The sequence below is a fragment of the Microtus ochrogaster genome, linkage group LG5 (genome assembly GCF_000317375.1).
Source record: "Microtus ochrogaster isolate Prairie Vole_2 linkage group LG5, MicOch1.0, whole genome shotgun sequence".
Classification (NCBI taxonomy): domain Eukaryota; kingdom Metazoa; phylum Chordata; class Mammalia; order Rodentia; family Cricetidae; genus Microtus; species Microtus ochrogaster.
In genome coordinates, this window is record NC_022031.1 from 63,510,785 (window position 1) to 63,524,863 (window position 14,079).

The 14,079-nt window shown below is 37.4% G+C and overlaps 2 protein-coding genes across 2 annotated transcripts in view; one reads left to right on the forward strand and one right to left on the reverse strand.

Moving 5' to 3' along the window:
* Positions 1–10,968, forward strand: part of LG5H8orf88 (linkage group 5 C8orf88 homolog) — a 27,300-nt gene extending 16,332 nt beyond the window's left edge. Inside the window, exons 5-6 of the mRNA XM_005362332.3 lie at positions 6,780–6,886; positions 10,689–10,968. Coding sequence (XP_005362389.1) covers positions 6,780–6,886; positions 10,689–10,712 — 131 coding nt within the window. The 3' untranslated portion in view covers positions 10,713–10,968. The remainder of the gene's footprint in view (positions 1–6,779; positions 6,887–10,688) is intronic.
* The window catches only part of Necab1 (N-terminal EF-hand calcium binding protein 1), a 149,356-nt gene continuing 145,610 nt past the window's right edge, over positions 10,334–14,079 (reverse strand). Inside the window, exon 13 of the mRNA XM_005362331.3 lies at positions 10,334–12,970. Coding sequence (XP_005362388.1) covers positions 12,942–12,970 — 29 coding nt within the window. The 3' untranslated portion in view covers positions 10,334–12,941. The remainder of the gene's footprint in view (positions 12,971–14,079) is intronic.

The window sequence follows — 14,079 nt, forward strand, 5'->3', positions numbered from 1 at the left end:
GCTGGCCTTGGTGAGTTCCCGATAGAACATCCCCATTGTCTCAGTGTGTGGGTGCACCCCTCGCGGCCCTGAGTTCCTTGCTCATGCTCTCTTTCCTTCTGTTCCTGACTACATTTTCATCACAAAACACGCTCACTTCTTTCCCACTTGCCTATCTTGCACTCAAGCAGTTAATCACTTTCTTGTGAATTACTTTTTTTTGTTGATAAGTGGTTGGTAGGAATTCCACTGTATGGTTATATACATTTTATTTATCTTTTTGCATTACAGCTTTTGATTGTGGTTGATATTGATTATTCACATAAGAAGTTATTGTTCGGATCTTTTTATTTCTCTGTAGTAGAAGTTGGATTGTTTTACCATAGACTAGGTAAATGTATGATTCCATCATACTGTTTTAGAGTAACCTTGTAGGTAGATGTATCTGTGAATCTACTTGTTTGATAGAACTTGGAATTCACAGTTCATCATTATTATTTAATTATAGTAATTCTATAGTATAGACTCTAATTTTCAAATTGCCATATCAAAGAAATTCAAAATCTGTGTTCAAATATTTGTGTAGCCATTTCATCCATGTTGAATGTTGGCAAGAAGTTGCTCATTCTATCTTATTTTATAACTAATGTCTGATAAGAACTCCACTATTCCAGAGAATGGTCATTTGGGTTGTTTTGTGTTGATTAATCAGTCTACTTAGATAATAGTAAATTTTGTTTTTATTCTTCAGAGAACCAGCTTTGTGTTTGTTTTGTCTTTGGTGATTGTAAATTCCTTTTTCTTACTTTGGGTTTAGTTTGCCGCCCAACCCCAGCATTTTAGTATAGCTTATTCAGTCATTGCTTGTATATATTTATTTTATTATTCGTATGGTTCATGATAAGAGTCATATGGTTTGTCTCCACAAACCTCTTGTTGATGCTTAATTCACCCGTTATAATGGCAGCAGTGGAGACTGAGTCTTTACACTAGGTTAAAGCCAGTCTCTAACGTGTTCATGCCTCCTGTGCTAAATGCGTCCTGGCATGTTAAGATGAAGTCAGGGTTCTTTACTTCCCAGATGCCGTGTTGTTTGGATTTTCCAGTCACCAGAATTATAAACTTTTCTTTCTATATTAGCTAGAATACTGTTCTAAGAACACAAACAGAACAACACATTTCCTTATATGCACATTTTATTAGTTGAGAAATTTTCACAGTGTGCTTCCATCATGCATATCTTCGTCTCACAACTCCCTCCAGACCCCCGCTTCCCCACCAATCCAGTTCTGTGTCTTTTTACTTTGTGAAATCTATCAAGACAAATTTCTGCTCCTCAGTTATTCCTAGATGTGTGGTGTTCCACTGGATTGTGGTCAATTATCAAGAGCTGTAATCTTGGAGAACACTGACCTTCCCTCTCCTAGCAGCTAACAGTTGCCAACAGCTCCTTTGCTAGGGAAGGGACTTCATGCGCAAGTCCCCTCTCCATATTGCGATTTGTGTGACTGGGGCTTGTAGTGGTTTTGTGTATGCTCTCATAGCCTCTGTGGGTTCATACAAGCCTCTGCCCTTCTGTGACAAGGAGACACTTTCCTAATAGCTAAACTTCTGGCTTTTACTCTTCTGTTAGTTCTTCAATGATGTCTGAGCCTCTGGAGGAAGGGTGGAGTATGTCTATTCCATTTTGGGTTGATAACTTTATAGTGTCTTATTTTCTGCACCATGGTCAGTTGTGAGTCTCTTTGTTCATCATTTACTAAGAATGGAAGCTTCTTGGTTAAAAGTGAGAGATACATTAATCTTAGTCATTAGCAGTCACTTTAATACTTTGTTTACTTAGCAGAGTAAAAGTAGTAACTTTTAGGGATGGCTACTTGGTTTCGCAGAACCAATTGAAATGTTCTTCTCATGGCCTACCAGCAAGGTTTCAATGTGTCTGTCTCTGGCAGCCACTCCATGGCTTCTCCCTGACTTTGCCTTCATTCTCCCAGCATTCAATTTAGTTTTTTCTGCCTAGTTCTGTTCTACCCTATCAGGCCAAACCAGTCATTTTTATTAACCAATAAAATTCACAGCACACAGAGGGGAATCCCACATCAAGCTAGCCAGGGGGGAAAATCTTGCAGGTCAGCACCAGCTAGATTTCTCCATGGTCTATGACTCAAATATGTGATGTAATCAGCCATAGTGTTGCCCAAAACCTTTGATGAAATAAGAATTTGGTTGAAATGAAGCTACATTTCAGTCACATTTTACATATTTGAGAAACATTCATGTGTTTTAAATTTGTGTATGTGTATTTTGTGCCCCAAATGTGTGCCTGATGCCTGTGGAGGCAAGAAGATGTGGACAGCCTTGTCTAATTCCTGATTTTAGTGGAATCGCTTTGAGTCTCTCTCCATTTAATTTGATGTTAGCTGTCGGCTTGCTGTATATTGTTTTATTATATTTAGATAAGATCCTTGTATCCCTAATCTCTCTAAGACCTTTATCATGAAGGGGTGTTGGATTTTGTCAAATGCTTTTTCAGCATCTAATGAAATGATCATGCAGTTTTTTCTTTCAGTTTATTTATATGATGGATTACATTAATAGATTTTCATATGTTGAACCAGCCCTCCATCTCTGTGATGAAGCCTACTTGATCATGATGGATTATCTTTTTTATGTGTTCTTGGATTTGGTTTGCCACTATTTTATTCAGAATTTTTACATCGATGTTCATGAGTGAGATTGGTCTGTAATTCTTTCTTGGTTGAGTCTTTGTGTGGTTTTTGTATCAGGGTAACTGTAGCCTCATAAAAAGAGTTTGTTTCTATTGTGTGAAACACTTTGAGGAGCATAGGTATTAGTTCTTGAAAGTTCTGGTAGAATTCTGCACTAAAATCATCCAGCCCTGGGTGTTTTTGTTTGGGAAGTTCTTGATGACAGCTTCTATTTCCTGGCAGTTTATAGGTCTATCTGAATTGCTCACCTAGTCTTGATTTAATTTTGGTATATGGTATCTGTATAAAAAACTGTCCAATTCCTTTACTTTTTCTAATTTTGTGGAGTACAGGTTTTTGTAGTAAGACCTAATGATTCTCTGAATTTCTTCAGTGTCTGTTATGTCCCCCTTTTCATTTCTGATTTTGTTAATTTGGATGTTCTCTCTCTCTGTATTTTGATTAGTTTGGATAAAGATTGTCAATCTTGTTTTTCTCAAAGAATCAGCTCTGTTTCATTGATTCTTTGTATTCTTTTCTGTGTTTCTATTTTGTTGATTTCAGCCCTCAATTTGATTATTTCCTCTCTTCTACTCCTCCTGGGTGAGTCTGCATCTTTTTTTTCTAGAACTTTCAGGTGTGCTGTTAATTCGCTAATATGAGCTTTCTCTGATTTATGTGGGCTCTTAGTGCTATGAACTTTCCTCTTAGCACTGCTTTCATAGTGTCCCATAGGTTAGCTATGTTGTGCCTCCATTTTCATTAAATTCAAGGAAGACTTTAGTTTCTTTCTTGACCCAGGTGTGGTTCAGTAGTTGACTGTTAAGTTTCCACAAGTTTGTAGGCTTTCTGGGAGTAGTATTGGTATTAAATTCTAACTACTCCATGGTGATCCGATTAGACACAGGGTTACTCCAATTTTTTTTGTATCTGTTGATGTTTGCTTTGTTACTGAGTATGTGATCAATTTTAGGTTCCATGAGTGCTAAGAAAAAGGTATATTCTTTTTTGTTTGGGTGGAATGTTCTATAGATGTCTGTTAAGTCTATTTGATTCATTACATTTGTTAGTTCTCTTGTTTCTCTGTTAAGTTTCTGTCTGGTTGACCTGTCCATTAGCAAGAGAGGAGTGTTGAAATCTACTCTTGGTGTGTGGGGTTTGATGTGTGATTTAAGTTTTAGTAATGTTTCTTTTACATATGTGGGTGCTCTTGAATTCAGAATTGAGACTTTATCTTGATGAATTGTTCCTATCATGAGTATAAAGTGTCCTTCTCTATTTCTTCTGATTGATTTTAGTTTGAAATCAATTTTGTTAGATATTAGGATAGCCACACCCGCTTGTTTCTTATGTCCATTTGATTGGAAAACCTTTTCCCAACCCTTTACTCTGAGGGTAGTGTCTGTCTTTGAGGTTGAGGTATGTTTTTTGTAAACAGCAGAAGGTTGGATCCTGTTTTTGTATCCATTCTCTTAAACTGTGCCTTTTTATAGGTAAATTGAGTCCAGCGATATTAATGACCAGTGGTTGTTAACTGCGGTTATTTTTCTGGTGGTAGAGTTTGTGTGTTTCCCATCTTTGAGTTGTGCTGGTGGAGGTTTGTCAGATGCTTGTGTTATTATGGGTGTTGTTGGCTTCCTTGGTTTGTGATTTTCCTTTTAGTATTTTCTGAAAGGCTGGGTTTGTGGCAACGTATTGTTTAAATCTGTTTTTGTCCTGGGATATCTTGTTTTCTCCATCAATGGTGAATGCAAGCTTGGCTGGGTATAGTAGTCTGGGCTTGCATCCATGGTCTCTTAGTGTCTGCAGCACATCTATCCAGGACCTTCTGGCTTTCATGGTTTCCATTGAGAAGTCAGGTGTAGTGGCCGGGCGGTGGTGGCGCACGCCTGTAATCCCAGCACTCGGGAGGCAGAGGCAGGTGGATCTCTGTGAGTTCGAGGCCAGCCTGGTCTACCAAGGGAGTTCCAGGACAGGCTCCAAAGCTACAGAGAAACCCTGTCTCGAAAAAAAAAAAAACCAAGAGAAGTCAGGTGTAATTCTGATAGGTTTATCTTTGTTACTTGACCTTTTTCCTTTGCAGCTCTTAATATTCTTTCCTTATTCTGTATGTTTTGTGTTTTGATTATTATATGGTGAGGTTCTTTTGATCCAGTCTATTTGGTGTTCTGTATGCTTCTTGTACCTTCATAGGGATATACTTATGTTGAGAAAGTTTTCTATAATTTTGTTGAATATATTTTCTGGGCCTTTGAGCTGTAATTCCTCTCCTTCTACCCCTATTATTCTCAGGTTTGGTCTTTTCATGGTTTCCCAGATTTCCTGAATGTTTTAAGAATTTGTTAGATTTAATGTTTTCTTTGACCAATGAGTCTATTTCCTCTATAGTATTTTCAGTGCCTGAGATTCTTTTATCTCTTATATTCTGTTGGCTATACTTATTTCTGTAGTTCCTGTTCACTTACCTAGATTTTCCATATCTAGAATTCCCTCGGTTTGTTTTATTACCTCTATTTCAGTTTTCAAATCTTGAACCTGTTGTCTTCAACTGTTTTTTTTCTTGGTTTTCTTTAAGGGATTTATTAATTTCTTCCAACTTTTTATCTTCTCTTCCATTTCTTTAAGGGAGTTTTTTACTTTCTATTTAAAGGTCTCTATCATTTTCATAAAGTTACATTTAAAGTCATTTTCTTTTACTTCTTCTGGGTTAGAATGATCAAGTCTTCCTTTTGTGTGTCCTCTGGGTTCTGGTGTTACTGTGTTGCTTTTTAGGATGTTGGAGGAATTCTTGCATTGGCGCCTACCGAGCTCTTCCTTCAAATGAGGCCAGCAAATGTCTTGGCATCTTAGTCCAATCCTTGCTGTGGCTGTTTCTTAGGTCTCCTCAGTATTGGAGCAAGCTGTGTTCCAGGGTTCCTCTGAGCTTGCAGGTGAACAGGTGGGGGTGGGGTAGGTTGGGGAATAGCCCAGCCACAGGAATACTCCCTGTTAGCTGTCTAGAAAAGCTTGAGGGGGTTGTGGCAGGGCCCCTGGTTTTTGTCCCACTGGAGAGGTCCTAGAGAGTGGGGCATCCGACTGTTCAGCCCTGTGGCTGTTGACTTACCTCCCAGTTCCCCTCAGTATTGGAGCAATCTGTTTTCCAGGGTTCCTAGTATTATACTATTTCAAGCCTATGGTGATGATACATTTCTGGGCATATTTGCAGGCTACACTATACATCTGTACTCTAGAAACATACCAGACCACATTGAAACTTTAGCTTTTAACAGTGACACACATTTTGATACAATTTAGAGGAAAGAGCAGGAGTCTGTTATTCTTGGCCAGCTCTTTGATTTTGAAGGTTTACATCTAGGGTCATTTCACTTCAACTTGAATGACCTCCTTTTTTAGCATTTCTTGTTCATTAGGTCTTCGTGAATTCTTTTAGCTTTCCTTTGAGAGTATTCGTAGAATTCTTGTGGCGTTTTCTCCCCATACTGATAAGAAATTTGTCACTTATTTTCTTTTAGTTCTTTTAGAATATTACGGCCATTGCTTTCAACATCAGCATATAGTCAGTATTGATGATAGTTTCTGGATGATTCCTGATGAGAAATTGGCAGATATCTGAATAGGTGGTTGCCTGAAGATAGGGACCCCATCTCGGAACTCCTTACAATCACCTTGTGTAGTTCTTGATATACAACAGGCATATAATGTTTTTGAATTTGTTTGATTGTATTAAAATTACAGTACTGAGATTAGATAGGCCCACTGTGATTCCATTTTATTGTGATCTGAATATTATAATAGGTATTAATATCTGTTGGCATAGTCAATATATATTGCTGCTGTTACACTTTATAATGTTAGGTCATCTTGCTATACCCGAATAAGCCCTGTATTACCCATTTTTTCATACAGTTCTTTTTTCCTTTCTTGTCTTCCTTTCCATGTGAAAGGAAGATTTGATGAGCTCCCCCCATCTTTTCAGCAGATACTGCATGCCCATTCAAAATAATAGTGGGCAATTTAGAGACCTCCAAAGTAGAGTCAAAAAGTTATCTAGGATAGTATCTTTATAATTATGTTTAATCTTACTATCTACAGAGAGAATTAAATACAGCAGAGATTTCTTGTTGAAGCTTTCAAGTGTTTCCATCTGCAGAAAAAAACCAGACTTTCTGCCTGATCATCCTATTGTACTTCAAAACCCAGTGAGTCATTTGCTGATCTTTTATTGCAAATTGTATTCAGGTGTTTGTTTTTAACATTTGATTTTTATAAATTAAGAATTTTAACATTCTGTATCATAAGGTAATGGTGGTACAAAGAGCACAAAATTCTAAATGTACTCATATAAACAATCATAAAATGATCATTATTCTACTTAAGAGTTATAACAAAATAATTCCGATTTTCTGTATGCTAAAACCCTTCAGCCAAAAGATTATGAAAACACACTTTACCTCGTAGCCAAAAAGTCCTTAGTTTTCAACTACGTTCTATAATCTGCCTGAAATTTACTTTATAGCAATATGAAGCGGGAGTTGCTTTCATTTTTTTTCCTTGTGTGGATATCTAGTCATCCTAGCAATATCTAAAGAACGGATAGTGCACTGACACCTTGTGGTAATGTATACCTGGCTTATTTGTAGGCTTATTATATTCTGTTCAGTGTCTTCTTTTATACAGACCACTCATGTTAATCTTTACTTTGCTACTTAGCCCCTTACATTTCCATACCAAACCACCAAATGCATGAAAATATACACAGCAGTGTGCGCTGCTTACAGGAAAGGCCGTGGGTTCCCTACTACACCTGTGATAGACACTTCAATTCCTGTTTCTCTCTGTATGTCGCTAGTTCAAACTTGGGCACTAACTTACCTTGAACCCCCCTTTTGCTTTGAAGATGACTTCTGTGTGGGTAGGATGAGATAACATAAGAACACAAGTAACGTGCCTTCCCATCAGTCACTTTGCATTCACTTTTTTCTGCTCTTTTTGGTCTCTACTTGACTTTTTTGTTTATTCTTAAACCACTATTTTATTTAGATAAAAGTATTTTTTTCTTTTCATTTTTTAAAGATTTTTTTCATATATTACATCCCAACTACAGTTTCCCTCCACCCACTCCTACAATCCCCAGCAACTCTTCCCCGTCCTCCACTTCCCTTACAAAAATAGAGCAGGCTCCCAGTAATACCAACCAAACGCGGCATAACAAGTTACAATAAGATTAGGTACAAACCCTCATATCAAGGCTGGATGAGGGACCTAAATAGGAAGAAAAGGGTCCCAAGTGCAGGCAAGAGTCAGAGACGCCCCTTAGCTGGGCCACCAGAACACCAGGCAAGTGTCCTTGGAGGATGAAGAGTCCTTTTGGTATATGTATATCTGGGTCTTGAGGTGGATGGATTCTCAGTTTTCTGAGGAACCACCAATTGATTTCCATAGTGGTTTTACAAGTTTGTACTCCCACCAGCAATGAGGAGTGTTGCCCATAAACCACATCTTCACCAGTATGAGCTGTCAATTGTGCTTTGGTCTTAGTCTTTCTGACTGGTATAAGATGGGATCTCAGAGTTGTTTTGATTTGCATTTCCCTGATGGCTAAGGATGTTGAGCATTTTTTTTAAAAAAGCATTTATCAGCCACTTGAGATTCTTTTGTTGAGAAATCTTTAGATCTGCACCGTACCTTTTAATTGGTTTATTTGATTTATGTCTAGTTGACTTCTTTATATATTTTGGATATTAGCTCTCAGATGTGCAGTTGCTGGAATCCTTTCCCATTTTATAGGCTGCCATTTTGTCCAGTTGATGTTGTCCTTTGCCTTATGGGAGATTTTCAGTTTCATGATGGTTTCCTTAGTGTCTGCACGATTGGTGTTCTGTTCAGGAAGTTGTCTCCTGTGCACATTCAGGGCTATTCCCCACTTTCTCTTATTAGGTTCAGTGTATCTGGTTTTATGTTGAGGTCTTTGATCCACTTGGACTTCAGGTTTGTGCAGGGTGATAGAATGGTGAAACTAGATCCTTATCCATGTGCTGGCAGCCAGTTAGACAGCACCATTTGCTGAAGATGTTTTCTTTTTTCTACTGTGTATTTATAGCTTCTTTATAAAAAGGAATCTTAAGTGTATAGATTTGTGTGGGTTTTTTTTATTCCACTGATGAGCCTGTATGTTTTTATGCCAATACCATGTGGTTTTTATTACTAAAGCTCTGTAGTATAACTTTAAATAAGGGCTGGTGATACCTCTGTAAGTTCTATTTATTGTACAGGATTGTTTTAGCTATCCTGGGATTTTGTTTTTCCATATTGAGTATTGTCCTTCCAAGGTCTGTAAAGAATTGTTGGAATTTTAATTGGGTTTGTATTAGATCTGTAGATTGCTTTTGGTAAGATGGTCACTTTTACTATGTTAATCCTACTGATCCATGAACATGGGAGATCTAATATTTTCAATTTCTTTCATCAAAGATTTTAAGTTTTTGTCATTCAAGTCTTTCACTTCTATGGGTAGAGCTACCCCAAGGTAGCTTATATTATTTGTGGCTTTTGTGAAGGGTGGTGTTTCTGATTTCTTTCTTAGCCTGTTTGTTTGTATATAGGAGGGCTACTGATTTTTAAAAAAAAATTGTATCCAACCCACTCATGAAAATGTTTATCAGCTGTAGGAGTTCCCTGGTAGTTTTTGGGATCACTTATATACACTATCATGTCACCTTCAAATAGCGATATTTTGACTTCTTACTAATTTGTATCCTCTTAATCCTTCAGATATTTTATAATTTTAAGATGAGACTCAGCACTGTAAGTTTGCTGAGCAGAGCTCCACTATGATAGAGAATACAATCTCCTATGGGTGTAGAATACAATCTCCTTTTCCTCTTTTTGGAATTTTAAGTTTTGAAAAATCTCTACAATTTCCACAGTCATGGGGCTGGGATAATGTTTCACTGGGCAGGAGCGCTGGGCACAGAGGTATAAGGACCTGAAGTTTGAATCCCCAGAACCCATATAAAAAGTTGGGTATGGGTACTTACAGAAACAGGAGGGTCATTGGGGCTCTCTGACTGTCATCTGAGTTCCAAGTTCAATGACACACCCTTTCTCAAGAGAATATGTGAAAGGCATAGAGCAAGAAACGTGACATTCCCACTTGGCCTCCATGCATGTGTTATCTGTGCTTCAGTTGGCGCACATATACATTATAAATATATTTCCTTGGTCAGATGTTAAAATTGTTTATATTCATTGTTTCTATAAATACATTTCACAATTGAAGCTTCCTAACAACTTAGGTGCCTCCATCAGTTAGACGCCTTTAGTAGGTTTTTATTTTGGCTGTAGTGTATGTATGTGTGCGTGCCTGACACTGCATATGTTCAGAAGTCACAGTAACTTTGCAGGAGTCACTATTCTCCCACCTCGGAGGTGCCAGGGATCACACCCAGGTTGTCAAGGTTAGCGGCAGGCCTTCACTAGCTCGGTAGCCATTTCTTTTTCAAATTAAATCAGGAAGTAAATTTTTAATAATAACACTTTTAAGAAAGAAGTATTTGAAGGTATTAAATACTTGAATTTTCTCACTTGTTTGAAGAATTCTTGGTTTGTAAGAATATAAATTTTACTTTTACATAAAACACAATCACTTTTTATTTCCAGGCTTAAATGATTCATTAACACTTTATTTTGTTAATAAAAGCCTGACAAACTTATTTTGGATAAATATACATGAAAATTGTATACGTTTGCTTTATGCATTAGCAACATTTATAAAACTAGGTACCACAGAAACATAACAGATTTAGAATACAATTTACTATATTTAAAAATGGATTATATAGGTTTAGTGAAACAAATGTATTTGATAGTTTGTTACTTTAATAGTTTCTATAGTAACATGCATTTACATTTAAGTAGATTCATAGTATTTGGTTGATAAGCTAATTTGTGAAAACTATTTTGTTAGTCTAATTGATAAATTATCCTTTTTCTATATTCCAGGAAAACAACCAAAGTTTTAAGTAGCATTTTAAGAACAGATGAATTTGAAGATAAAGAATTATTCATATTATATTTTGGACACCTGCAAATGAAGTGAACCTAGTAACAATAACTGATGGACTGTGACGATTCAATTTATTTTTACTTTTGATGGTTGGCTATTTGGCTTCTCATAAAATGAGGAAGAGATATTGTAAACTATAAAAAAATTTTCTAATCAATTTCAGCTTTGCAGGCAGTTCCTGCAGAAATTGGGAGGTGGCACTGGAAAGTGGGGATGCCATGGGTGAGGTGGGAAACGACTAATTTGCATGCTACTTGCAAGCTCTTGTTTTTCACCGCTTGTAATAATGGAATGGAAATGTAAGCTGTAAAGATTCTCAGATATAAACTATTTGCTACATATATTCATGGTGTATAATTTTGTTGCCCTTAAAGTCAGTGTCACTTACTCTCTCTCCCAAAGATCTCCCACCAGCACTTGAACGGGTCACTGTGTCGTCTCCTGCAATGATTCAGGTGTTCAAAGCATTGATAGACATCTCAAACATGTGATTGATTGTACCTAGGTTGTTAATAATAACATGGTCTTAGACCCATAACTACGAGTAGAGAAACATTTTGAAAACAGGGGTAGTAAAACCGAAGTGGAAAAGTAGCTGATACTTAATGTCGCTCATCAGACTGTATGACCCAGAGTCACAGTCCGAAAGTAAAATTGAGATTGTTTCCAAAGGAGGAGTATAAATTCAGGCATTAGCAGATAAACTGAGGTACGTTACGTTTCCGCTCTGTAATTTTTCTTTTTTTTTTTTTATTTTTTTGGTTTTTCGAGACAGGGTTTCTCTGTGGCTTTGGAGCCTGTCCTGGAACTAGCTCTGTAGACCAGGCTGGTCTCGAACTCACAGAGATCCATCTGCCTCTGCCTCCCGAGTGCTGGGATTAAAGGCGTGCGCCACCATCGCCCGGCTTGTAATTTTTCATAATACGAATATATATGGATAAAGAACTGAGGATTAAACTTTTGATTCCTAGGAATTTAGTGCACTGAAGTGCATGTGATGTGTCGGAAAGGTGTGCACGAGCCTGCTCCAGGAGGAGTGCAGCCTTGTTTCTCCTGAGCATGAAGGGCTAAACTGGCTTCTGCCACTGTAAATTTCCCAGCTTGGTCTGGGGACAAAGTACTTTTGTTTTCATTGCTTTTCACCTCAGAGAAAGGATTTTTTTTTTAAACTAGAAAGACAGAAACAAAACCCCAAACTCGTTCATTAAGCATAAATGTATTGCTTTTTAAGAATGAGATGTTTATGCTATGGCATCATTGTTGTGTGTCACCTACGCGTTTCCTTTTTGTCATAGGATCCAGTCTGTATGTATGCATTTTCACATTCTCTCTCACACACCCAGGAAAGTCTATAAAATAGGTGTATTTAGTACTAAAGTTTTGTGCTTGTTTTAAATTTCTTTACTCTGTTGAGTTGAAATTTGATTTGAAATTTGATTTGAAGTATGGATTTTTAAAATCTTCTAAATGCAAGTGTTCACTTTTCATAATAATCAGCTAATCAGCTATTTTGATTATATACCAAAGCCTTCTGCCATAAACTTTAATTTCCCCAAAGTTTGATCAGTAATGTTTAGCTTATATATAAGAATCATGATACTAACAAACAAAGGTGTCACATAAGTAAATGCCATAAGTTACTACGGAATGTTCACTTGCAAAACACCAGATTACAACATGACACATGGGCAGAGCTTCTACAGGCTACAGCCAAGTTTGTTTTCTGCATTTATGTTAATATTAAAGGGAATATTTGGAGGACCATGTGATGGACATGTGAACCTTACTGAGGAATGTCTCTCTCATAGAACAATGTGTTACTGAAAAAGTCATGAACCACGGATGTAATCATTTAGAGCATGTGACAGTGTACAAACCTGTCATGTTATGATGCTCAAGAAGGTCTCAGCTAGATTTTACCATAGCTCTCACAGTTTCATGGCTTTATCTCTATACCATTTTTATCTATTAGGATTTTGCTATAATTACCGACAATGTAGCAAATCAATTAGCATCAATTATCAAGAATAACAATAAACTTTGAAAATAGTTCCAGAATACACTTTAGAATAGCGTACTTACAGTAAACACATTGAACAAAAGTGAGCCAACTGTTAGCCACAGAGAACTTTCCAGTTTGCATTTTAGATTAGAACACTTGTACTTGGGACCGTAATGTGTAGAGACATCTAATTGTTGTTCAGGATCCACCATGAAGCTGAAAGAAAAAAAATAATGAAAATAAGTCCAAACTGTAAAGAGATCATTCCCTTCTTCAGTCTGCACAGTTGCTTTTCTAGTTTTCAATTCTAGACTCTTTGGGATATTGACTTATTGCTGTGTAATTATACTGTAGGTTTTTGAACCTTGTCGCTGAAAACTTTATAGATGAGTAACACTTGTCATAGGAAGGTTACCAACACCCTGATGAGCCATGTTGCTCATCATTTAGTGTTAACTGTATTAACACTAGCAGCTGTTAGGCACTGACATCAGGTACTACATACATGCCTCAGTCAGTTTCAGTCTGAATATATGTAATTAATATAAGCAATGCTTTTAATACGTTTATATTCCAGCACTAATGTGTTCCCCAATGAATATAAACTCCTAAACACAACCTATTACAAAGAAGTACGGCTGCTGGCACGCCGTGGTAAAGGTAGACGGGGTAGGCTCCGTTTAAAGCCGTTATCTCGCTTGCCCTCAGACCTTACTTTCTTGTGCCGTCTTCCCTTTGTGGAAAGGATACTCTGGCTCCTGAGCTGAGTCCCCAGCTCCTGGTGTCTGCATGGTTTATGATTAGTGGGCCTGCATCGCTGTATTTCAGTATGCTTCGGTTGACTTTTGTATTTAATTGCTTACAGGGATATACTTTGGTTTGTACACTTACGTCTAGATGTTCAGCTTATTTGAGATGCATCGTCTTGTGTGTTTCTACATAACAGAGGTCCTGTTTTCAGTTTCTAGACTTACATTTGTGCAGTGACTATGGTTTCGTTTTCATTTCTAACCTTCACTGTGGTATAAGATGCAAAATGCACAAATCTGGTCCAATGTCAAAACTCTAACTAATGTCTAGGTTCCAGATTGCTGTTCAGGGTTGTGTTCCTGCAACCACACCTGGGAAACTTTAAAATAGGTTGAGCTGTTCTAATGGACGAATGGATATTAAAATTTTGAGGTAAGTTTGTCTCTCTCTGTCTCTGTCTCTCTCTGTCTCTCTCTGTCTCTCTGTCTCTCTGTCTCTCTCTGTCTCTGTCTCTCTCCTCTGTCTGTCTCTCTCTCTAGCTCTCTCTCTCTCTCTCTCTCTCTCTCTCTCTCTCT